Genomic DNA, 24,688 nt, shown 5'->3' on the forward strand with positions numbered 1-24,688 from the left:
ATAGCCATCTTGCTGAAAGCAATCTACAGAGTCAATGTAGTCCCCATCAAAATTCCAACTCAGTTCTTCATATAGTTAGAAAGGCCAATAGTCAAATTCATTTGGATTAACACTAAGATAGCAAAAAAAACTATTAACAACAATAAAAGAACATCTGGGGGAATCACCATCTTTGACCTCAAGTTGTATTATGGAGCAATATTGATTTAAAAAAAAACAAAGAAAAAGAAAAAACTGTATGGAATTGGTACAGAGATATTCAGGTAGATCAATGGAATAGATAGAATTGAAGACCCAGGAATGAACACACACACACCTATGGTCAATCGATCATTGATAAAGAAGCTAAAACCATCCAGTGGCAAAGAGACAGCATTTTCAACAAATGGTCCTGGGTCAACTGGGTATCAGCATGTAGAAGAATACAAATTGATCCATTTTTATCTCCCTGTACAAAGTTCAAGTCCAAGTGGATCAAGGGCTCCATATAAATCCAGATACACTGAATCTAATAAAAGAGTAAGTAGGGAATTCCTTGAATATATTGGCAGAAGGGAAAATTCATGAAAAGAACACCAAAGGCTTATGCTATAAGATCAAAAATTGACAAATGGGACCTCATAAAATTGCACAGTTTCTATAAAGCAAAGGACCTCCTCAATAGGAAAAAAATGGCAACCAACATATTGGTAAAAGATCTTTACCAGTCCTCCAACCTGATAGAGAGGCTAATGTCCAATATATACAAAGAACTCAAGTAGTTAGACTCCAGATAACCAAATTACTCTATTAAAAAAAAAAGAAACATGCTAAACAGAGAATTTTTAACTGAGGAAATTCAAATATCCAAAAAGCACCTAAAGCAATGTTCACCACCTTTAGTCATCAGGGAAATGCAAATTAAAAGAATGCTTAGATTCCACATCACCCCAGTTAGAAAGGCTCAGATCAAAAATTCAGGTGACAGCAGATGGTAGCAAGGATATGTAGAAAGAGGAACACTTTTCCATTTTTGTTTGGATTGTAAGCTGGTACAAAAACTCTGGAAATCAGTACGGTGGTTCTTTGGAAAATAGGACATAGTACTACCTGAGGACTCAGCTATACCACTCCAGGGCATATACCTAAAAGATGCTCCAACATGTAATAAGAACACATGCTTTACTATCTTCATAGTAGCCATATTTATAATAGCCAGAAACTGGAAACAACCCAGATGTCTCTCAAAGGGGAATTGATACAGAAAATGTGGTACATTTATACAATGGAATATTTCTCAGTTACTATAAACACTGACTTCATGAAATTTGCAGGCAAGTGGAGGGATCTAGAAAATATCATTCTGAGTGAAGATTATACCCACATTCTCAAAGGACACACATTATATGTACTTGCAGAGAAGTGTATATTAGATAAAGAGTTTGGAATATCCATGATACAACTCCTGGACCACAGGAAGCTCAAAAGGAAGGAAGACCAAAAAGTGGATACTTCAGTACTACTTAGAAGAAGGAATAAAATAATCAAGGAAAGTAAAGGGCAAGAGGGTCTTGGGAGGAATAGAGTAGGGTAATGGGGAAAAGAGGGGCAGAATCAGGTATGGAAGGAGATGAGAAAATGTACAGATTGTCAGGAAATTGAACAGAAGTCTGTACTGATAGCAGATGGGGAACCGGTAATAGCAACCAGACCATCTCATATGCCAGGAAAGCAAGAGCTTTCCAGGTCCCCATGGGGATGACATTAGCTGCAATACCCCACAAAGCTTTGTAAGGTAGATGGTATAGAGGGTTTGCAGTGTGGAAACCGGCGAAGGGGATAACATTTGAAATGTACATAAATAAAATATCCAATTTAAATTAAGAAAAAACGAAAAGATGGTAGGAGAAATAAAAATGAATATCACATTGAAAAACAAGAGGGATTCCTAAAATGTGGCAAAAAACCTTATTAGCTACAGAGATTAAATAAGACTGGAAACGATCATTTCTCTAATGCCAGTCAGAAGACTACTGGAAAAGGAAATAAAATCTACTACCCAGAGAAATCAGATGGATATAATTGCTATTTGGATATATTTCTGAAAATGTTACTTATAATAATCTAATAAACTAAAAACCCAAAGAATCTGAACAACATACAATGCCAAATAAAATATTATTGCAAAAAGCCATTAATGAAAATCATAGATAAAAGTGAGCATTATGAAAAAGAAAAGAACTTTGTACACCAAAAATAGAATATAAACTTCATTTAGTTAGGCAGTAAATTGATATAAAATTTTTAAAAATTTTATTTGTAGAATTATGATACATAGTAATCCATAACAAGACCTACAACAAAATTTGCTATTTTTGTACATAAAATATTTTATACGTAAAAGTGAGAACTTTCTCCACATTTCTAAATATAGAAGTTAATGGTATTTTTGTGTTGAGATTAAAGCAAATGAGTCAAATACTAAGCATCAATTTTATCAATAATCATATTCACAGTCTATCCTCTAATATTTCATGATAATATTCCTTATCTAAGCAGATGCCTAGCCACTTATCATGGAAGTCAAAGAGATAAACTAGTAGTAAGGGATGTGAACTCTTCTAGAAAGTACCAGTTGCGTAGCAATATTGGGTATATATTTCTTTAAAAGTAATTCTTAGTTTCTTCATACTTCGGAGCACTGATATTTAAGGAGACGAAAACATAAAATCCCAACCTTAACCAAGTTGATATTTGAAAGCAGTATCTGGGGGTTGGGGATTTGGCTCGGCAGTAGAGCGCTTGCCTAGGGAGTGCAAGGCCCTGGGTTCCTTCCCCAGCTCGGAGGGAAAGCAATGACTCTGATAGGGAAAGGGAAAATCAATTTTCTCCAATGAAGTATCACTGGGTTTTATAATCATACACTAGGTCAGGCTTTATGCCAGGGAAATAGCCAACACAAACATATTTTCCAGTTTAGTTTAATCATTTTTTGTTTTATTTTTTATGGGGTGGAAGAAGAGATGATCTTTTGGTATTTTTTCATTAGTTCTTTACTTTTTTGTTTTAATTAGCTTTTAGGAGGAGCAGAGGGGATGAGGGAGAGAGAATAACAATTTCTGGTCATTTAATTAGATGAAGTTATGGGAGAGAAACAATGACAGGTCTCTCTAAACCTGGTCAAAGGTAACAGTGAAATCTTTAACCTCCACTTTCTCAATTCTTTATGTTTTATAAACTACCTTATAAAATTGCTTTTAGTCTCATCACAGTAACTTCTTTTAATAACATAGTTGGAAGTAACATAGCAAATTCCTTGGATGCTTACTGTATGGTACATAATTACCTAGGAAAGGGGACATTCTTATGCTTGGAGCCTAATTTTCTCTTTCTGGAACTGAAGTAGCTCCCAGAAGAGATTACCGGAGGGATCTTTGGATTCCCCTGAAAGGCTGAGCATTTTCCATTGCCATGGTTTTGTAAAAAGGAAAAACCTATGATTTATTCTAATTCCATGGAAATTGTGGAATATAAATCTCGATTTAGGTTTTCTATCTTTAAGAAAGAAAATATAGTTGGGGAATGATGTTATGATAATGTGGATCTAGGAAGCTCTTAGACAGGATTGCTCAAAATGTTTGACTCTTTCTTTTGAAAGTTCATTTCTGCTCTTTGCTGAGCTGTCAATGATTGCAGTTAACTTTATAAACTTTTAATCTTATTGATAAAAGGTCCATAAGGAGAAGCATTATTTTAGGCTGCTTCAAAATATTTTTCTCCTTCTGTTAGTAATAGATAAAAATGACTTTTGTAGTTAGCCTGTAGTTGGCAATTACTAATATTATAATTTTATGGCTGTCATTCTAGACAGGATTCCACAGAAGTAGAGAAATAGACTTGATGGTTTACAGAAGCATAGAAAATATTATTCTAGACAACACAGAGTGACCAACTCTTCCTACTTAACTAATGCATAAGCTTTTCTGTGTTATCACAAAGGTCAGATCAAGTAATCATGTGCTATCTCTAAACTCCTTACTAAAGGGAAAAGAATCACTCTACTGCTTTCATGGCTTCCAGTCCCAGAGCAGACTTAAGAAAATGATAAATCTTCCTTCTCTAGAGAAAGATCAAAATGGGATTAGGAATTTCATGAAGAAAGTTAGTGACTCAGAAGTGGAAAAATGAACTTGGTTTAAAAATAGACCCTTTAGATGAATTACTAACTCAGAGATGAGAAAAGTATCTCTGATACCTTTTGTCATTTGCCTGTTGAAGTGACATCCAAATACTAAGTTTCTATTTATCATGTAGGGGTGCTATGCAAGTCTTCAAGACTGACATTTTTCTACATTCCTATGAACACCAAGAATTCCCAAAGAAACCAAGTAAACAAATATTGAAGTGAGGGAGTAAGGTATATGTGGAGAATATAGAATATATAAGCCTCTGAGGTACAGTGTGCAGCCTGCATGTGGGAAGAGCCTGGACAAGTGAGGGAGAAGCCAAAGTGTGAAGAGTTGAGTTCCTATGTATGGAAATGCTACTATAGAGAGATTATTTTTTTGATTAATGATATGTTTGTTTTTTCCTATTAAAATTGTATTTTTTTTTTTGATTTTTTTTATTAACTTGAATATTTCTTATATACATTTCGAGTGTTATTCCCTTTCCCGGTTTCCGGGCAAACATCCCCTTCCCTCCCCCTCTTCCTTATGGGTGTGCCCTCCCCACCCTCCCCATTGCCGCCCTGCCCCCGACAGTCTAGTTCACTGGGGGTTCAGTCTTAGCAGGACCCAGGGCTTCCCCTTCCACTGGTGCTCTTACTAGGATATTCATTGCTACCTATGAGGTCAGAGTCCAGGGTCAGTCCATGTATAGTCTTTAGGTAGTGGCTTAGTCCCTGGAAGCTCTGGTTGCTTGGCATGTATTTTATTTTTTACTGTATATTTTTTATTTACATATCAAATGTTATTCCCATTCCTGGTTTCTTGTTCATAAGCCCCCTACAAATTCTCCCTCCCCTTCTTCTATAAAGTTTTCCTCCCCTTATCATCCCCCCCAACATTCCCTTACACTGGAGGTCCAACCTTGGCAGGACCCAGGGCTTCTCCTTCTTAAGGGCCCAACAAGGCCATCCTCTGCTACTCATGCAGATGGAGCCATGGGTCAGTTCATGTATACTCTTTGAGAAGTGGTTTAGTCCCTGGGAGCTCTGGTTAGTTGAAATTGATGTTCTTATGGGGCTGCAAGCTCTTTCAATCCTTTCACTAATTCCTCCAACCAGAGTCCCATTCTAGTTCAATGGTTTACTGCTGGCATTTGCCTCTGTATTTCACATGCTTGCTCTGGCTGTGACTCTCAGGAGACATCTATATCCAGTTTCTGTATATACATATATGTGTGTATATATATATATATGTGTGTATATATATATATGTGTATACACACACACACACACACACACACACACACACACACACATATATATATATATATATGGGTCACATGTAGGGAAGGCTCTGAATGGCCATGCCTTCAGACTCTGTTCAAGACTTTGCTTCCATATCCTGCCCTATGGTTATTTTTGTTCCCCCTTTTAAGAAGGAGTGAAGCATTCACACTTTGGTATTCTTCTTCTTGACCTTCTTGTAGTCTATTTATTGTATCTTGGGTAATTCGAGCTTTTGGGCTAATATCCACTTATCAGTGAGTGTGTACCATGTGTGTTCTTTGTGATTGGGTTACCTCACTCAGGGTGATATTTTCTAGTTCAATCCATTTGCCTATGAATTTCATAAAGTCATTGTTTTTGATAGCAGAGTAGTAGCCCATTGTGTAGGTGTGTCACATTTTCTGTATCCATTCTTCTGTTGAACGGCACCTGGGTGCTTTCTAGCTATTGGCTATTATAAATAAGACTGTTGTGAACATAATAGAGCATGTGTCTTTGTTGTATGTTGGAGCATCTTTTGGGTATATGCCCAGGTATATAACTGGGTCCTCAGTGCAATGCCCAAATTTCTGAGGAACCTCATGACTGATTTCCAGAGTAGTTGTACCAGTTTTCAAAGCCACCAACAATGGAGATGTTCTTTTCCATATCCTTAGTATCTGTTGTTACCTTAAACTTTTGATCTTAGGCTTGTTTTTAAACAAAAAGGTGAATGCCTGTGTCTTTATTCATAATTCTGATCACCAAGGATATTTATAAAGTTACTGAAAATTTTAATTTTTCAATATTTATCAGCTGAGAATTCTTTTGTTTAACTCTGTGCCCCCATTTTTAAAAAGATTCGGTTCTCTGGTTCTCTGCAGGCTCTAATATATCTTAACAAAGTTATTTTGTATATTTTGGACATTAGCCTCGTCAGATGTAGGATTGGTAAAGATATTTTCCTAATCAGTTGATTGCCATTTTGTCCTAATGACAGTGTCCTTTACCTAACAGAAGCTTTGCAATTTTATGAGGTACCATGTGTCAATTCCTGATCTTAGAGTGTAAGCCGTTGGTATTTTATTCAGGAAAATCTCCAGGGTACCCATGTGATCATAACTCTTCCCCACTGTTTCTTCTATTATTTTGAGGGTGTCTGGTTTTATGTGGAGGTCCATGATCCACTTGGTCTTAAGCTTAGTACAGGTTGATAAGAATGGATAGATTTTCATTCTTCTACATGCTGACCTCCAGTTGAACCAGCACCATTTGTTGAAAATGCCATCTTTTTTCCATTGGAATGTTCTATGCCCTTTGTCAAAGATTACGTGACCATAGGTCTGTGGCTTCATTTCTGGGTCTTCAATTCTATATCACTGGTCTACTTGTCTGTCTCAGTACCAATATCATACAATTTTTTAACACTACTGCTCTGTAATACTGTTTAATGTCAGGGATGGTGATTCCTACAGAATTTCTTTTGTTGTTGAGGATAGTTTTCACTATCCTGGGATTTATTTTTTATTCCAAATGAATTTGAAAATTGCACTTTCTAACTCTATGAAGAATTGAGTTAGGCTTTTGATGGGACTTGTATTGAATTTATTGATTGCTTTTGGCAAAATGGCCATTTTTACTATATTAATCCTGCCAATCCATGAGCATGGGAGTCCTATCTTCTAAGATCTTCCTCAATTTCTTTCTGCATAGACTTGACATTTCTGCCATACAGATTTTTCACTTGCTTGGTTATGGTCACCTCAAGGTATTTTATATTATTTTGGACTATTGTGAAGGGTGTCATTTCCCTAATTTCTTAATTAGCTTGTTTTTCCTTTGGGTGGAAGCTACTGATTTGTTTGAATTAATTTTATATCCAGCCACTTTGCTGAAGTTGTTTTTCAGGCCTGGTATTTCTCTGGTAGAACTTTTGGGGTCACTTAACTATGCTAACATTTCTACAGATAGTGATATTTTGACATCTTCTTTTCCAATATGCATCCCTTTGACCTCATTCTGTTGTCTGATTGTCCTGGCTAGGAATTTGAGTACGATATTTAATAAGTAGGGAGAGATTGGGCAATTTTGTCCAGTACCTGATTTTAGTGGGATTATTTCAAGTCTCTCTCCATTTAATTCAATGTTAGCTACTGGTTTGATGTACATTGTTTACTATGTTTCAGTATGGGTCTTGAATTCCTGATGTTTCCAACACTTTTATCATGATAGTATGTTGAATTTTGTTAAATGCTTTCCCAGCATCTAATGAAATGATCATGTGTTTTTTTTCCTTCAGTTTGTTTATACAGTAGATGACGTTGATAAATTTCCATATATTCAACCATCCCTGCATCCCTGGGATGAAGTCTACTGGATCATGAAAGGATGATCATTTTGATGTGTTCTTGGATTTGCTTTGTGAGAATTTTATTGAGTATTTTTGTGTCAATATTAATAAGGGAAATTTGTCTGAAGTTCTCTTTCTTTGTTGGGTCTTTGTGTGGTTTTGGTATACGAGAAATTGTGGCTTCATAGAAGGAATTTGGTAGTGCCCTGTCTGTTTCTATTTTTGTGGAACAGTTTGGACAGTATTGGTGTAAGGTCTTGTATGAAGGTCTGATAGAATTCTGCACTAAACCCATATGGTTCTGGACTCTTTTTGATCGGGTGACTTTTATTAACAGCTTTTATTTCTTTAGGAGTTATGGAGTGGTTTAGATGGTTTATGTGATCCTGGTTTAACTTTGGTACCTGGTATTTGTAGAGAAAATTTTCCATTTCCTCCAGATTTTCCAGTTTTGTTAAATATAGGCTTTTGTAGTAGGATCTGATGATTTCTTGAATTTCCTCAGGTTTTGTTGTTATATCTCCTTTTTCTTTTCTGATGTTGTTAATTTAGATACTATCTCTTTGTCCTTTCATTAGTCTGGCTAAGGGTTTATTTATTTTGTTGATTTTTTCAAAGAAGTTCATGGTACTGTGATTCTTTCTATATGTCTTTTTTTTCTACTTGGTTGATTTCAGCCCTGAGTTTCATTATTTCCTGACTTCTACTCTTCTTGGGTGTCTTTGCTTCTTTTTGTTCCAGAGATTTTAGGTGTGCTGTCAAGTTGCTAATATATGCTCTCTCCTGTTTATTTTGGAGGCACTCAGAGCTATGAGTTTTCGATTTAGTACTGCTTTCATCATGTCCCATAAGTTTGGGTATGTTGTGCCTTCATTTTCAATAAATTCTAAAAAGACTTTAATTTCATTCTTTATTTCTTCCTTGACCAAGTTATCATTTAGTATAGCATTGTTAAGCTTCCATGTATATGTGGGCTTTCTGTTGTTTTTGTTGCTATTGAATGCCATTTTAGTCTGTGGTGATCTGAGAGAATGCCAGGAATTATTTCAATCTTCTTGTATATCTTGAAGCCCATTTTGTTATTGATTATATGGTAGTATAGCATTGTTAAACTTCCATCTATATTTGGGCTTTCTGTTGTTTTTGTTGTTATTGAATGTCATGTTATTCTGTGGTGATCTGATAGAATGCCAGGGATTATTTCAATCTTCTTGTATATCTTGAAGTCCATTTTGTTATTGATTATATGGTCAACTTTGGAGAAGGCACTTATCAGTTTGTTAATCTATGTCTTTTTATTGGGAGTTGGGCCATTGATGTTGAGAGATATTAAGGAATAGTGATTACTGCTTCCTGTTATATTCATATTTGGATGTGAGGTTGTGTTTTGTGCTTTTCTTCTCTTTGTTTTGTTGCCAAGACAATTAGTTTCTTGCTTCTTCTAGGGTATAGCTTGCCTCCTTATGTTGGGCTTTACCATTTATTATCCTTTGTAGTGCTGGATTTGTGAAAGATATTGTGTAAATTTGGTTTTGTCATGGAATATCTTGGTTTCTCCATCTATGTTAATTGAGAGTTTTGCAGGATACAGTAACCTGGGCTGGCATTTGTGTTCTCTTAGGGTCTGTATGACATCAGTCCAGGATCTTCTGGCCTTCATAGTTTCTGGCGAAAAGTCTGGTGTGATTCTGATAGGTCTGCCTTTATATATTACTTGACCTTTTCCTTACTGCTTTTAATATTCTTTCTTTATTTGTGCGTTTGGTGTTTTGACTATTATGTGACGGGAGGTGTTTCTTTTCTGGTCCAATCTATTTGGAGTTCTGTAGGCTTCTTGTATGCCTAAGGGTATCTCTTTTTTTTAGGTTAGGGAGGTTTTCTTCTATGATTTTGTGGAAGATATTTACTGGTCCTTTGAGCCGGGAGTCTTCACTCTCTTCTATACCTATTATCCTTAGGTTTGATCTTCTCATTGAGTCCTGGGTTTCCTGTATGTTTTGGACCAGTAGCTTTTTCCCCTTTACATTATCTTTGACAGTTGAGTCAATGATTTCTATGGAATCTTCTGCTCCTGAGATTCTCTCTTCCATCTCTTGTATTCTGTTGTTGAAGCTTGTATCTACAGCTCCTTGTCTCTTCTTTTGGTTTTCTATATCCAGGGTTGTTTCCATGTGTTCTTTCTTGATTGCTTCTATTTCCATTTTTAATTCCTTCAACTGTTTGATTGTGTTTTCCTGGAATTCTTTCAGGGATTTTTGGACTCTAGTCTCTATGGGCTTCTACTTGTTTTATTTATGTTTTCCTGGAATTCTTTCAGGGATTTTTTGCGATTCCTCTCTGTAGGCTTCTCTTGTTTATTAATGTTTTCCTGTGTTTCTCTAAGGGAGTTCTTCACGTCTTTCTTGAAGTCCTCCAGCATCATGATCAAATATGATTTTGAAACTAGATCTTACTTTTCTGGTGTGTTTGGATATTCCGTGTTTGCTTTGGTGGGAGAATTGGGCTCCGATGATGCCATGTAGTCTTGGTTTCTGTTGCTTGGGTTCCTGTGCTTGACTCTCGCCATCAGATTATCTCTAGTGTTACTTTGTTCTGCTATTTCTGACAGTGGCTAGACTGTCCTATAAGCCTGTGTGTCAGGAGTGCTGTAGACCTGTTTTCCTGTTTTCTTTCAGCCAGTTATGGGGACAGAGAGTTCTGCTTTCGGGTGTGTAGTTTTTCCTATCTACAGGTCTTCGGCTGTTCCTGTGGGCCTGTGTCTTGAGTTCACCAGGCAGGTCACTTGCAGCAGAGAAGTTGGTCTTACGTGTGGTCCCGAGGCTCAAGTTTGCTCGCGGTGTGCTGCCCATGAGCTCTCTGTGGCGGCAGCAACCAGGAAGGCCTGCGCCACCGTTTCCGGGAGCTTCAGTGCACCAGGGTTCCAAATGGCATTTGGTGTTTTCCTCTGGAATCAGTAATGTGTGCAGAGTGCAGTCTCTTCCTGTTTTCCCAGGCGTGTCTGCCTCTCTGAAGGTTTAGCTCTCCTCCCACAGGGATTTGGGTGCAGAGAACTGTTTATCGGTCTGTTTCCTTCAGATTCTGGCCCGGTGTCTCAGGCGCAGGGGTCCTGCCCTCCTGGGCCCTCCCCACAGGAACCCAGAGGGCCTTATACAGTTTCCTCTTGGGCCAGGGACGTGGGCAGGGCTGGGCAGTGTTGGTGGTCTCTTCTGCTCTGCAGCCTCAGGAGTGCCCACCTGACCAGGCGGTGAGGTCTCTCTCCCATGGGGTCTGGGAGCAGAGAGCTGCTGCGGGCCGGGATCCGTGGTTGTGGGACTCCCAGTAAACACAGGAGGTGCCCTGTTCTAGAGGAATTCTGCCCCTGTGTGTCCTGAGTTCACCAGGCAGGTCTCTTGCAGCGGAAAAGTTGGTCTTACCTGTGGTCCCGAGGCTCAAGTTTGCTCGCGGGGTGCTGCCCACGAGCTCTCTGCGGAGGCAGCAACCAGGAAGATGATAAAAACTTTTATACATTCTGATATGCATGAAAATTGAAAGCATATGTTAAGTGAAATAAGTTGTAAATCCAATAGTTAACCTGTAAACTCCACCTGCCCAAGGACCAGGCAGCGTCCTTATATTCACTTTCTTAATAAGGGTCTGAGGTCCTTGAAAAATCACTTCAACTTCTCTCTTTATTAATGTGCATTCAAAAACTGCAGAGCGTCCACATATAGAAACAAGAAAATTCAAACCAATAGAGTGGAATTAAGAGCATCCTGTGCTGACCTGTAAGTGGGAAAATATGAGAGCTATTTCTGATTGTAAAGTTTTTGTCTTTAAAGTTTAGTTTAGGATACATTTCTGTTTTTAGTTTGAATGTGGACTGCACTTAGAGATTACATTTCTCACTGTGTTTATGCATGAATATGTTTGTGTGTATATGTGCATATATATAATTGTACACGTGTGTGCAGGAGAGAAAGAGAAAGACAGAGAGAAGGAGCACAGGCACAGGAACATATGCTTTTATTAGATATACTGCAAAGTTTACAAAATCTAGAATGGAAATACATAGCAGAAAAATAATACCCAAACCTAGTTAGAGAATTAAGAATCCAAACCCATAAAAGGCTTTCAGAAGACAAATAGGTGAGAAGAGAATCCAACTTTCCACTGAGCATTATAGTTGGACAACTGATGAAACTATCTTCCTTTTGAGTAAATGGAGAATCAAGTAGAAAACATATGTTTAGGCATATCAGTAATAACCCCTCTGGCTTTTATCAGGTAGTTTTAATCGGAACGTCTGCCTTACGGAAAAATACATTCCCTTTATTAGAAGAGATAACTCAAAAACTGTGACTAGAGAGTTTGTATATTATCTTCTTGCAAGTCGTGATTCAGCAGAAAATTAAAGAAGTGACTGGATATTAAAGAAGACCCAAGGACATCTGAAGGGAATCTTCAAGGAACGGCTCATATTAATTTGCTAAGTAGAGTAGAATTCGTGGCTATCTAAAAGCACTAGGGGAAAATCCAAGAGTGTAATATAAGGAGCTAGATCAAGGAATGTATAAATGAAACAGATTGCTCTAGCTGTAGGTACTTAATTCTCCCTCATTGAGAACTCAGTATACAATTCTCTGATGTAGATAGTAATCTTGAGGGTGGATGTGCAAAAAGATATACTCTGTGTATCAAGTTTGCAGTGATCTGTTTGAGGTTATGAAAATTATGATAAACTAGTATTGTTGAGATTAGGAGAGTCTGTGAGGAAACTACTAACCCAGGCCAGAGTCCTTTCCTAAAACATTCTTGAAAGATAAACACCTAGAGAGCATAAGATCAATCAAGGGATTTTTGAAATTTGGAAGAGTTCTGAAGTGACAACACATTTAGCAGATCTGAATTGGCCTTGCTCCCTCTTGGCCCTTAATAAGATGCCACCTCTTACTGATCATATGTCAGTCTGAAGTGAAGCAGCCTAAACAGTACAGAAGGCTGTCTTTAGATTAGAAGCTTGCAAAAGAAGTAATGACTGTCTCTGTGTTACTCGACACAGTCTTATGCTTCGTAAGAAACAACTCATATAACCTCAAGGCTTGTTCACGCTGTCTAACACCTTGTGACTAATGTCCATGTGGATGCAGAATCAGAGAGACAATTTTAACTAACCTGGACCCCTCTGAGCTCCCATAGTCTAAGCCATAAGCAAAATAGTATACATGGGCTGGACAATAGTGCCTGGCACATATGTAGCAGAGATGTGCATTCTTTGGACTGAGTGTGAGAGGATATGCTTAACTGGTAGAAATCTGATGCACTAGAGAAGTGTAATGATGTGTGGAGTAGATAGTTAGGGTGGGTGAGTCAGGGAACACCCTCTCAGAAGCAAAGAGGAAGGGAAATGAGATCATGAACTCAGGGAGGGGAGACTATGTATGAGGGTTCCATTTGGAATGTAAATAAATAAAATAACTTAATAAAAAGGGAAACAAAAAAAAAAGAATCTTTCAGAGTCTAAGTACATGTAGGAAAAGGAATTCCTGAGAGCCATATATTCTTTTGTTTTGTTTTGTTTTTGTTACTTTTATTTTTTACATTTCAGTCATTAACCTCCCTAGTGGTCTGTCCTCCCACAGTTCCTCATCCATCCCTGCACCCCACCCCACCCCACCCCACTTCCATTTCAAAGAGGATGTTCCCACCACTCCAACCCCAACCCTAACCCACTCCATGTCTCCCTACTCCCTAAGCCAATCTTTTCTCACTGAGACAAGACAAGACAGTCCTCTGCTATATATGGAGGACCTTGTACTACATACATACCTTAGGCTGTCTGGTTGATGTGTCAGTGTCTGAGAGATCTCAGTGGTCAAGGTTAGTTGGCACTGCTGGTCTTGCTATGGGATTGCCCATGTAATCAGATTCTTTAAGTCTTTTCCTAATTCAATCACAGGAGTCCCTGACTTTAGTCCATTGGTTGTGTTAAGTATCTTTATCTGATTCTTTCAGCTGCTTGTTTGACATCTCAGAGGGCAGCCATGCAAGATTCCTGTCTGTAAGTACTCCACAGCATTAGTAGTAGTGTCAGGCCTTGCAGTCATGGGATTTGCTTTCCCTCAGTTTTTCCTCCTGAAACTGAAGTCCCTGAAGATCATTTGGATAGAAAAAATTTGGTGTCGGAATTTTTAAAAGTGGGATGTCAACTCCAGACTTCCACTTGATTGCCTTTCTTCTATTGGTGGAGGACTCTACAAGTTCCCTTTCCCTACTTTTGGGCATGTCACCAAAGTCCCCTCCCTTGGATTCCTGAGAGTCTCTCATTCCCAGATCTCTGGTACATTCTAGAGGGTACCCCTTACCTCCCAATAGCAAGGTTGCATATTTCCATTCACATTCCTAACCTCAGGGACTCTGAGAACCATGCTTGTTGAATTAAATCTCTGAGATGTGGATTAAAGTAGATCAGAATTTATTTCTCAAGAGATATTGTCCAGCCAGGCTTCTGCAATTCATCACATCATTCTTCTAGTGGTATCACCATTTAAATGAATATTAGACATAAAATATTTGCCAAAGCTTTTTGGCATCAAGTACTCTATTTCAATGATATGAGGAAATTTTGTTGTCATTAAGTTAGAAGATCCATCAATGTTGACTATCTGGGAGCCACTACAGAGTTGGCGTTTGAAGAATTCTCACCAGTGCTAATACTAGAAACAAGTATGTAAACTGTGCTCATTAGGATGATCATGACACAATTGTAACTGGTACACTTAACAAACTTCTGACAGAATAAAGAGCTATTTTGAGAAAAAAAAACCCTTATATTTGTTATTTTAAAGGAATGCCCAATAATTTTTGAGAGATTATACTTCCTAGAGAGAAGTTAATGGAGTCTTTGTGTTAAATTTTTCTGATTCATTTCAGACTGACTTCTAAATACCTAATTTAATCATGCAGATTACTATAATTGTCAGCTTAGTTCATAGAGAAACAGTCTTCAGGGTAAATTCATAACACTATGGATAACTTACTAATGCTTTGGCATGGTGGTCAAATATTCAATAAAGAATTGCTCTCTTTCCATAAAGATTAGAAAAAAGATAAAACAAAGAATGTAAGATCCTAAGGAAGGGGAAATAATCATGAGAACCAATTTCCTCATGGTCTGATATGATCATCTGTCATCAGGCAGCTGAGAATGACTTTAGAGATTCCAGAAATAATTTACACAAGAAGCAACATGTGGGAATTAGCAAAGAGAAACCACCCAGACACATGTAATAATTAAACAGTTAACATTCCCTGGGGTTAGAAAGACATTTTTCACAAATGACTGTTTCTGTACATGACTTCTTGCTGTCACATAGCTATGCATGCCTTGGAGTTATCTTCTAGAATATATAGGAACAGGAAACTAACTGAATTTATGACTCCAGTGAAGCAGAAATTCTGCTTAGGATCTCCTCAGTGATGGAGCTGCCATTGAGTCAAGCTCACTTCTGTAAGTAAACCCCCACTTTTTGTCTCAGCAAAACTATTCAATACAGTGGTTCTGTGAGTTTGTTCTAATGAGATTCTTTCTTTGGAATCTTTGCTGTTATACCTGGTTTGAAGAGATGTTTATTCATTGATTATCCAGACAAAAATTCAGCATAGACTTCATATTATCTTTTAAAATTATTTTTCTTGAAAGAAATTGTGCAAGGGGACAAGAGACAATTGGATTAATAATTCTCATCATCCTTCAACTTGTGACATATAGTAATGTTCAAAGAAAGTCTGAGATACCTTCTGTAGAGAGAGAAGGAGGAAAATATTACTTTATCAGACGAGTAAAACTGATAGGAATCATTAAGCAACTTGCAATGCATAAAATACCTTCCAGAACAAAGAATACATCTCAAATTGACAGTGTTTTCCAGTTTCCAAAACTGGTGTAAAATCAGGGGATCTAATTAATCTTATCTCAAGGCAGAAGAAACAAAATTATGATTGTGAGTAAAAAGTACTGTGGTTGGTGTTCTGACTTCTGTCTTAGCCAACAATAAGCCATCAGAAAAATGATTTGATCATGTACACCTTTTCCATTATAAATATATTCAGATTACATTAAGAGAATCTAATCTACTGACAATATTACTAGGCAGATAACTTTTTAAGAGACTTATCTGATGTTTTTAATGAAAAATTCTCTGGTGGAGATTTATTATAAGTTATTAGTTCTAAGCTGACATTATATATTGGACAACATCTCTTATTGTTGTTAGTAATCAGTACGGTTTTATTTATTGACAAATGTAGAGAGAAAACAAAAAGGTAAACTGTGATATTGCTGTCCCATCAATATCCAAAACACTGACATCAAGCATGAAGTTTAAAAATTACGTATTCTGCAGGAATTTGGTAACAGAAAATTAGCTTAATTTCTAAATACACTAAACTGCCTAAAATGAGTTAAAATACAAGTATAGAACTACTTTTAAGTTAAAACATTTCTAAAATTCAGAAGCATTTCTGAAACAATACAAAAAACATAAAAACACTTGCTTCTCAAACTATTATTCAGAAAAATTTGATTACATCCCTAAGCACTTAGTGTGATTTTATATGACATTCCAGGTATTGAATACCAAGACAGGCTGAAAAACAAAACAAAACAAAACAAAGCAGAGAAACAAACAAACAAACAGAAAAACCAACCGAACAAAAAAACCTAAAAAAATCATAGGCCAGATACTACTTTCCTGAATCAATTGGGCCTAGGAAAACTCAGGTTAATATATCATCTCTAAGTTTTTTTTTTCTATGTTGCAGGCACATTCCTGATGCTTGTGGTTTCAAACATGCTGCTGTGGGAGAAAGCGTCATCCATTCCTGCATGTCTTGCGGAAGAGGGTGGCTGCTGGAACCCCATTGTGGAAACATTTAACAGTGCCATGCAGCGAGCTGAAACCCTCCGTAATCTTGCTGACCAATTATATACAGAGCTTGTAAGTACCTCAAACTTTATACTAATCAGGACTCAAATATCAGAAAATACAACCTCATAGGTAAAAGATGCCTCAACTAGTGAAACAGGGACAGAGCCAATTGAAAAGTGTCATGAAGTTTTATAGAATCTAATATTATTAATATATATTCTTTATTAAAAATAAAAACAAGTGATCTACAGTAGAAACTTTTAAAATGTGACTTTGGAAAAACACTTATTTTCCAGTTTTGCATTCAGACTCATGAATTTCCATTGGTTATGGTCATTTAACACACTGCAGGTACATACTGTAGAAGTTGCTCATTACAGTGAAGTATATATTTGTAACAGAGATAGAGTTAAACATGTGAGGAGGCAAAAAGGGTAAAAAAGAAAGAAAGAAAGAAAGAAGGAAAGAAAGAAAGAAAGAAAGAAGGAAAGAAAGAAAGAAAGAATAAAAATCAAGCATGAAGGCCATTAATACTAAAAATTTTGGTTTAAAGATTTTTAGTGATAAGAGTTTGTCCACTATTATAACAGGAGTAGAAATGTATCCATTCCTTTCATGGTAATTGTAATTTCTTAAGATCAGAAAAAAGGAATTATGGGAGCAGGCAAACTTTCATTATATGGTCATCAAAAGGTTGTTTCGCTGTTTGTAATAAACATGTGGTCATAATTTTATTGATTAGATGTTATTTTTCTCCCTTTAAAATGACTCAGTATCGCAATCAATTCTCATCTGAACAATTTTTGGCTCTTGTAAGTACCTCACTTATTTTCAGCTACTTTCCAATAATAGTCTCATGTCAATTATAAGACTTTAGATGAGAAATCATTATATAGTATTTGTATACTATATAATGATTCCAAACTGACAGCTTTTCAACTTCTTAACCCTCACAATTATTTATTAACCTTTCATGAATTAAGGTAATTATTTGAAATAAATAAGATATTCTAAAGTGGATATTTAAGTAAATTAAATATTTCATTAACCATACAAAGACTAATCTAATACATGGTATTAATTAATACTTTTACATTTTGTTGATGTTGAATTAACATAGAATTTACTGTAAAATTTTGTGAAACAAAAAAACACAATTTCATTCTAAAACCATTATAAATGTGCACAGCTATATTCTTTAATGTTAAATTAATAAATTTATAATTTTGTTGTTGGGTAAGGAATATCATTAGCTATTGACAGAAAATAGGAAGATTAATAAATATGCTGAATAGCTTTATGCTAAAATGCTAAACAATGGTGATAAGTAAATCACTTAGTTCTTCAAAAATTACTCCTTTCAGCGTCTGCTTTCCATAGAGTAGCTTTTGAAAGTAAAGAAGAACAAAGAGTAAGAGAGGAAGCAGTTAAATATCCAAAAGTTAATGAAAAGCCAAGTTAAATTGCAAGTACAATGAACAGACCACAGAATTTTATGACAGGCAATTTCTTAATTTTTACTATCTGTACTTTATGAACTACATATTGTTAAAATTTACAAATACTCTAAAATGCATTAATATTCTGGTCATGAAGTTATCTATTATTTCCAAACTCTGCTTTTTTTTGTTTGTTTTATTTGCAGAACTCAAAACTGATTAGGAAGGATAAGACTGCTGTCAGAGCTGGAACATACTGCCATTCGACTCTCTCAAACTCCCCAGATGGGGAAACTGAGCATGCAGATGAAGTGAGTTTTCTTCATTTGTTTTTCACTGAACTCAAGAAGCAATACATTGAGTTTGTGGTACTTTCAATTATTACGCACATTGTGATAGATACAATAATCATATATACACAGAAAATGAAGATAAAATATAGAAAATAATCACAAAATAGTATTGATAAATTATACATAAAATAAAATAATTGCAGTATAGCAATGCTTCATTACATCATTTATAGAATGGTATTTTAGGAATGATTTGCCATTGAAATTATACTTAGAGTTATTTTAAGGGTTTTTCATTAAATTGGTTCTCTATGTTTTTTACCCACACCTCCATCAGTGATAACAACATGACTGTATATATTATTTGTTGCTAATGTGTTCTGGAGAGTGGATTTCTATGTTCTGAACATTGCCCCCCGTCTTGATTTTCAATTCTGTCCTGGTTCTATTTCTATTTTTACCCATCACTTTATACTTTGGATGCAACAATGTTCAAATTCATGATGAGAAAGTCTGTATTCATATCAGTTCTATTTTAGGATGTGATATAGTTCTTCCCCTATACATGGTCCACATGAATCTCTTATTGAAAATTATTTTAGCCATTTTCCCCTGCCTCTATTCATCATGAGTCAAACCACATTTGTTCCTATTGAATACCAGGAAGACCTGTTTTACAAATTGATAACCAAATAATAAATTTCTTGCTAGAAAGGAAGCTCTTCAAATTGCATAAGGTGAAGAAAATATTATGAACTAACCTCAGGAAAATGCTATGTGATAAGCCTTACAATTTGTTTTACTTTGTAGAAAATACACCAGTTGTTTAAATGTTACACTTCCAAACTATGTAACTTCTTTACATGTGTCTTATACACATAGTAAAAATGTGTTTCAGTTCAGCTTCTTTACACTAAGGTTACAGGTAACAAATATACTATACTCAACTTACTTAATTAAATGGTTCTATTCTCTTTCTCAGACCGAAAAATATTTAAAAATGCTGATCAATTTTGTGGGTGCCTGGATCAGCCCTCTATACCATCTAGTGATTGAATTGAGTGCCATGCAAGATGTCCCTGAAACTATCCTCTCAAAAGCCACAGATATTGAAGAGAACAAAAGAGAACTCCTGGATGACCTTAAGTGGATACTCACCAAGGTGAGAATTTCCCATTAGTTATTCTCATTCTTAAAAGAAGTTGAATGTCTAAACCAACAACAACAACAACAACAACAACAGCAACAACAACAGAATTTGGAAATATGTCATCTTTCCAGAATGAAACATAAATATCTGGTCTTGTTCAGATAAACAGTGGTCTTCTTCCTATAAAACAGTGTTTCTCAACCTTAGGGTCATGAGGCCTCTGGGGGACAAATGAAAATTTTACAGGTATCATATAACAGATATCTGCATATCAGATATTTATATTACAATTACAGAAATTTGGAAAATTACAGTTATTAAGCAAAAATGAAAGTAATTTTATAGTTGGGGTTCACCATAGCATGAAGAACTACATTAAAGGGTCACAATAAAAGTAAGTTTCAGAACCACTGAATACATTGTGGGCATCTCCATCCTTTTCAGATGCTTCTCATCTCTTCCCTCCCTGGTGACCCAAATAAAACATAGCTGTTTCTCTTAGGCACTTAGAGGATACCTTTATTGGTTGGATGAAAAGAGCTGTGGTCTTTGATCACAGGAATCTCTTGAGTCTGCATATTAAATCACCATCTGATCCTTATCACATGTGAGATTTTCATACATGGACCTCATCAAGGTTGGGTTTAGTATGATAGTAAGTAGTACATATCAGCTTCTGTGAAATACATATGAAAGGACATGTAATAATTTCCTGAGTGAGTAACTGATATGAGTTCTTCCATTGGCCCAGAATCAAATAGTGATTTTCTACATTTCCTCTGCTTCGGAAAAGGCATACTTCCTCTGTGATTATTTATATATTAGAAAAATGCATTTGAATCTTTTCCACAAATACTAGAAGTGTGACTGTTTGAGAGTCTCTTGGTTTAGATATATGAAAATCCAGAAATTTGATAAAAGCAGCACATTTCTGAATGTATTTCTCTGACTGAGCACAGGAGAAAGGAACACTAACAATATAAGCAACAAGTAACTGATTATCATTTTGATTTTTAGGTCTATCCTACAGCAGAGATGAAGGAAGAATTTCCCAGCTGGGAACATCTTTCATTCTTAAAATCAAGTAACAAAGATTCTAAATTTTTGGCAATGTTTAATCTTTCCAAATGCATATACGATGAAACATACTACATTCTATTTTATCTTAGAACACTGAAGTGTCACATAACTAGAAAAGATTGCTAAGTCTACACTGTCTGCTTTGGAAATGTTGTTGAGTTGACCATTGCTGAGAAGTTTCTTTTAATTGTATATCTTTTGAATCCATGTGTGAGTATAGTGGGTTTCTTTTTAAAAAATAAAAGCATTCTCTTTAGAAATTTCCAAATATTAAAGGCCTCTTCATCTTTTATTCATTGAATAGAATATATATCAAGGAAAGCAGGTTGCCCCAATCAAATATATCACAAACAATAGATGTTAATTTTGCAAATAAAGTTAAAATTTACTTCAATAAAGTCACAATTTATTTCACAGAAAAGTGATGAGTCAAGTTATTAATATCAAAGGGTAAAACTTACTAATTCACATATCTGGATCAGAAATATAATTTTTTATGCTTCACGAAATTGAGAATGTCCTTAGGAAATCATAAAAATGAAAGCATAGCCAATACAATATAATTGAAATCTGATTCCACAGCCTCAAGAGGACTTAGAGGGAAGGACATAAGACTGAACATGATAAAGATACACTGAATTCATTCCTGAAATTTCCAAAGTGCTTATTTTGAAAAAAAAAATGCTTTTAGAATGTAAATATCAGTTAGGTCATTTGATCTTTGACAAAGGAGCAAAAACCATGCAGTGGAAAAAGGATAGTATTTTCAACAAATGATGCTGTTTCAACAGGAGATCAGAATGTTGAAGAATGCAAATCAATCTATCCTTATCTCCCTGTACAAGGTTCAAAACCAAGTAGATCAAGGATCTCCACATAAAACCAAATGCACTCAAACTAATAGGAGAGAAAGTAGGGAAGAGCCTCAAATACATGGGCACTGAGGAAAATTTCATGAATAGAACACCAATGGCTTATGCTCTACGATTAAGATCAAGATTCGACAAATGGAATCTCATAAAATTGCAAAGGTTCTCTAAAACAAAGGACACTGTCATTAGAACAAAACAGCAACCAACAGATGGGAAAAGATCTTTACCAATCCTACAACAGATAGAGGATTAATATCCAAAATATACAAAGAACTCACGAAGTTAGACACGCAGGGAGACAAATAACCCTATTAAAAATGGGCTACAGAGTGAAACAAAGAATTCTAAAATGAGGAATATCAAATGGCTGGGAAGTACCTGAAGAAATGTTCAAATTCTGTAGTATATTTCATCCACATTTTCCTGTTTTGGATAGTATAGACTTTTCTAGTAGGATTTGATGGATTTCTTTTTGTATCTTTTGTAATGTCTTCCTTTTCATTTCTGATTTTGTTAATTTGGATACTCTTTCTGTGCTTTCGGGTTAGGCTGGCTAAGGGTTTATCTATCTTGTCGATTTTCTCAAAGGACCAGCTCCGGGTTTTTGATTCTTTCTATTGTCCTTTTTGTTTCTACTTGGTTGATTTCTGCTATGAGTTTGATTATTTCCTGCCCTCTACTCCTCTTGGGTGTATTTGCTTTGTTTTGTTCTAGAGCTTTGAGGTATGCTCTCAAGCTGCTAGTGTATGACCTTTCCTGTTTCTTTCTGGAGCCACTCAGAGCTGTAAGTTTTCCTTTTAGCACTGCTGTCATTGTGTCCCACAATTTTGGTTATGCTGTGCCTTCATTTTTATTAAATTCTAAAACGTCTTTAATTTCTTGCTTTATTTTCTCCTTGACGAAGTTATCATTGAGTAGAGCATTGTTCTGCTTCCATTTGTATGTGGGCTTTCTGTGGTTTTTGTTGTTATTGAAGACCAGCTTTCAGTCCATGAGGATCTGAAAGAATGCATCAGATTATTTCAATTTTCTTGTGTCTGCAGAGGACTGTTTTATGACTGACTACATGGTTAAATTTGGAGAAGGTACGAGGAGGTGCTGAGAAGAAGGTGTATTTTTTAGTTTTAGGGTAAAATATTCTATAAATATCTCTTAAATCCAGTTGTTTCAAAACTTCGGTAAGTTTCCTGTGTCTCCATTTAGTTTCTGTTTCCATTAACTGTCCATTCAAGAGAGGGACGTGTTGAAGTCTCCCACTATTTTTATATGAGGTGTAATGTGTGCTTTTAGCTTTAGTAAGGATTCCTTTATGAATGTAGATACCCTTGCATACGGAACATAGATATTTAGGATTGATAGTTCATCTTGATGGATTTTTCGTTTGATGAATATGAAGTGTCCTTCCTTATCTTTTTGACAACTTTTGGTTGATAGTCAATTTTATTCAATTTTAGAATGGCTACTCCTACTTGTTTCTTGGGATCATTTGCTTGGAAAATTGTTTTCCAGCCTTTGACTCTGAGGTAGTGTCTGTCTTTTTACAGAGGTGTGTTTCCTGTATGCAGCAAAATGCCAGGTTCTCTTTATGTATCCAATATATTTGTTTATGTCTTTAAATTGGGGAATTGAATCCATTGAAGTTTAGAGATATTAGCGACCAATGGTTGTTGTTTCTTATTTTTTGTTGTTGTTGTCATTAGAGGAACTATGTTTGTGTGGCTATCTTTTTTTGGGTTGGTTGAAATTAGATTACTTTCTTGCTTTTTCTATGGTGTAGTTTCCCTCCTTTTGCTGGAGTATTCCATCAACTATCCGTTGTAGTCTCAAGTTTGTGAAAAGAGTTTGTATAAATTATGTTTTGTCATGGAATATATTGGTTTCTCTATCTATGTTAATTGAGAGTATTGCTGGATATAGAAGCATGGGCTGCCATTTGTCTTGTCTTAGGGTATGTATAACATCTGTACAGGATGTTCTGTCTTTCATAGTCGCTGGTGAGAAGTCTGGTATAATTCTGATAATTCTGCCTTTACATGATACTTGTTCTTTTTCCCTTACTGATTTTAGTATTCTTTTATTGTTTGTGAATTTGTTATTTTGATTATTATGAGAAGTGAGGAATTTTTTTTCTGGTCCAACCCTTTGGAGTTCTGTAGGCTTCTTGTATGTTTATGGGCATCTCTTTCTTTAGGTTAGGGAAGTTTTGTTCTATAATTTTTTATTTTTAATTTTAATTTTATTTTTTACTTATTTGATTTACATTCCACTTACTGTCCCCTCCCAGTCACTCCATGCCACAATCCTTCCCCCATCCCAAAACTTTTAACATTCACAGCTACTACAATAATTTTATAGAGACTAGATTCTAAGTAGTCATGTAACAGGTCAGACAAAAGTCAATTCTGTGCTATGCTGTTTGAAGTTTTATCTGCACTTGTTCTATAATTTTGTTGAAGGTATTTACTCTCACTTTAAGTTGTGAGTCTTCATTGTTTTCTATACCTATTATCCTTAGGTTTGATCTTATCATTGTGTCCTGGACTTCCTGAATTAGGAGCTTCCTGGTTAGGAGCTTTTTGCATTTTCAGTTTCTTTGATAGTTATGACAATGTTTTCTATTGTATCTTCTGCTCCTGAGATTTTCTTTTCTATCTCTTGCATTCTCTTGGTAATGCTTGCATTTGTGATTCCTGATCTTTTGCCTAGGTTTTCTGTTCCCAGGTTGTTTCCCTTTGTCATTTCTTTATTGTTTCTCTTTCCATTTTTAGATCCTACATGGTTTTGTTCAATTCCTTTATCTGTTTAGTTGTATTTTTCTATAATTCTTTTTCTGGGGGGTTTAAATACATTATTCTTTATTTCTCTTATTAGAGAATAGAAGATAAGGAATAGAAATTTCCCCAGGCTTCTATAACTGGTAATGTTCAAATTTTGTGGCTGCTTTGAAATACATGCTCTCTCTCTTTTGTGTCTTTCAGATTCTAAGGAACATAGTCAATAATGGAATATTAACAACAGAAATTCTTTTTTTTCCATTTTTACTAAATTGGAATTGTAGTTATTATTTACATTTCAAATGTTATTTCCTTTCCCGGTTTCCAGGCCAACATGCCCGTAACCCCTGCCCTTCTATACGGGTGTTCCCGTCCCCATCCTCCCCCCATTACCGCCCTCCCCCAAAGAAT

At 35.8% G+C, this 24,688-nt stretch overlaps 1 protein-coding gene across 1 annotated transcript; it reads left to right on the forward strand.

Annotated features, from left to right (window-relative positions):
- The first annotated feature begins 15,189 nt into the window (after positions 1-15,189).
- LOC116883622 (prolactin-8A9) lies at positions 15,190-20,906 on the forward strand. Its single transcript, XM_032884812.1, has 6 exons — positions 15,190-15,249; positions 16,563-16,738; positions 17,443-17,481; positions 18,315-18,419; positions 19,384-19,563; positions 20,569-20,906. The coding sequence occupies exons 1-6, from the start codon at positions 15,219-15,221 to the stop codon at positions 20,755-20,757; spliced, it is 720 nt and encodes a 239-aa protein (XP_032740703.1). The 5' UTR covers positions 15,190-15,218; the 3' UTR covers positions 20,758-20,906.
- Positions 20,907-24,688: the final 3,782 nt, after the last annotated feature.

Source organism: Rattus rattus, chromosome 14 (genome assembly GCF_011064425.1).
Source record: "Rattus rattus isolate New Zealand chromosome 14, Rrattus_CSIRO_v1, whole genome shotgun sequence".
NCBI lineage: Eukaryota > Metazoa > Chordata > Mammalia > Rodentia > Muridae > Rattus > Rattus rattus.

Bases quoted from the DNA above. Each gene is read 5' to 3' on its own strand.
- LOC116883622 (XM_032884812.1), top strand. From the start codon at position 15,219: ATGGAGCTGCCATTGAGTCAAGCTCACTTCT. The intron at 15,250-16,562 runs GTAAGTAAACCC...TCTATGTTGCAG, and splicing joins ATTGAGTCAAGCTCACTTCT to GCACATTCCTGATGCTTGTG. The intron at 19,564-20,568 runs GTGAGAATTTCC...TTTGATTTTTAG, and splicing joins TTAAGTGGATACTCACCAAG to GTCTATCCTACAGCAGAGAT.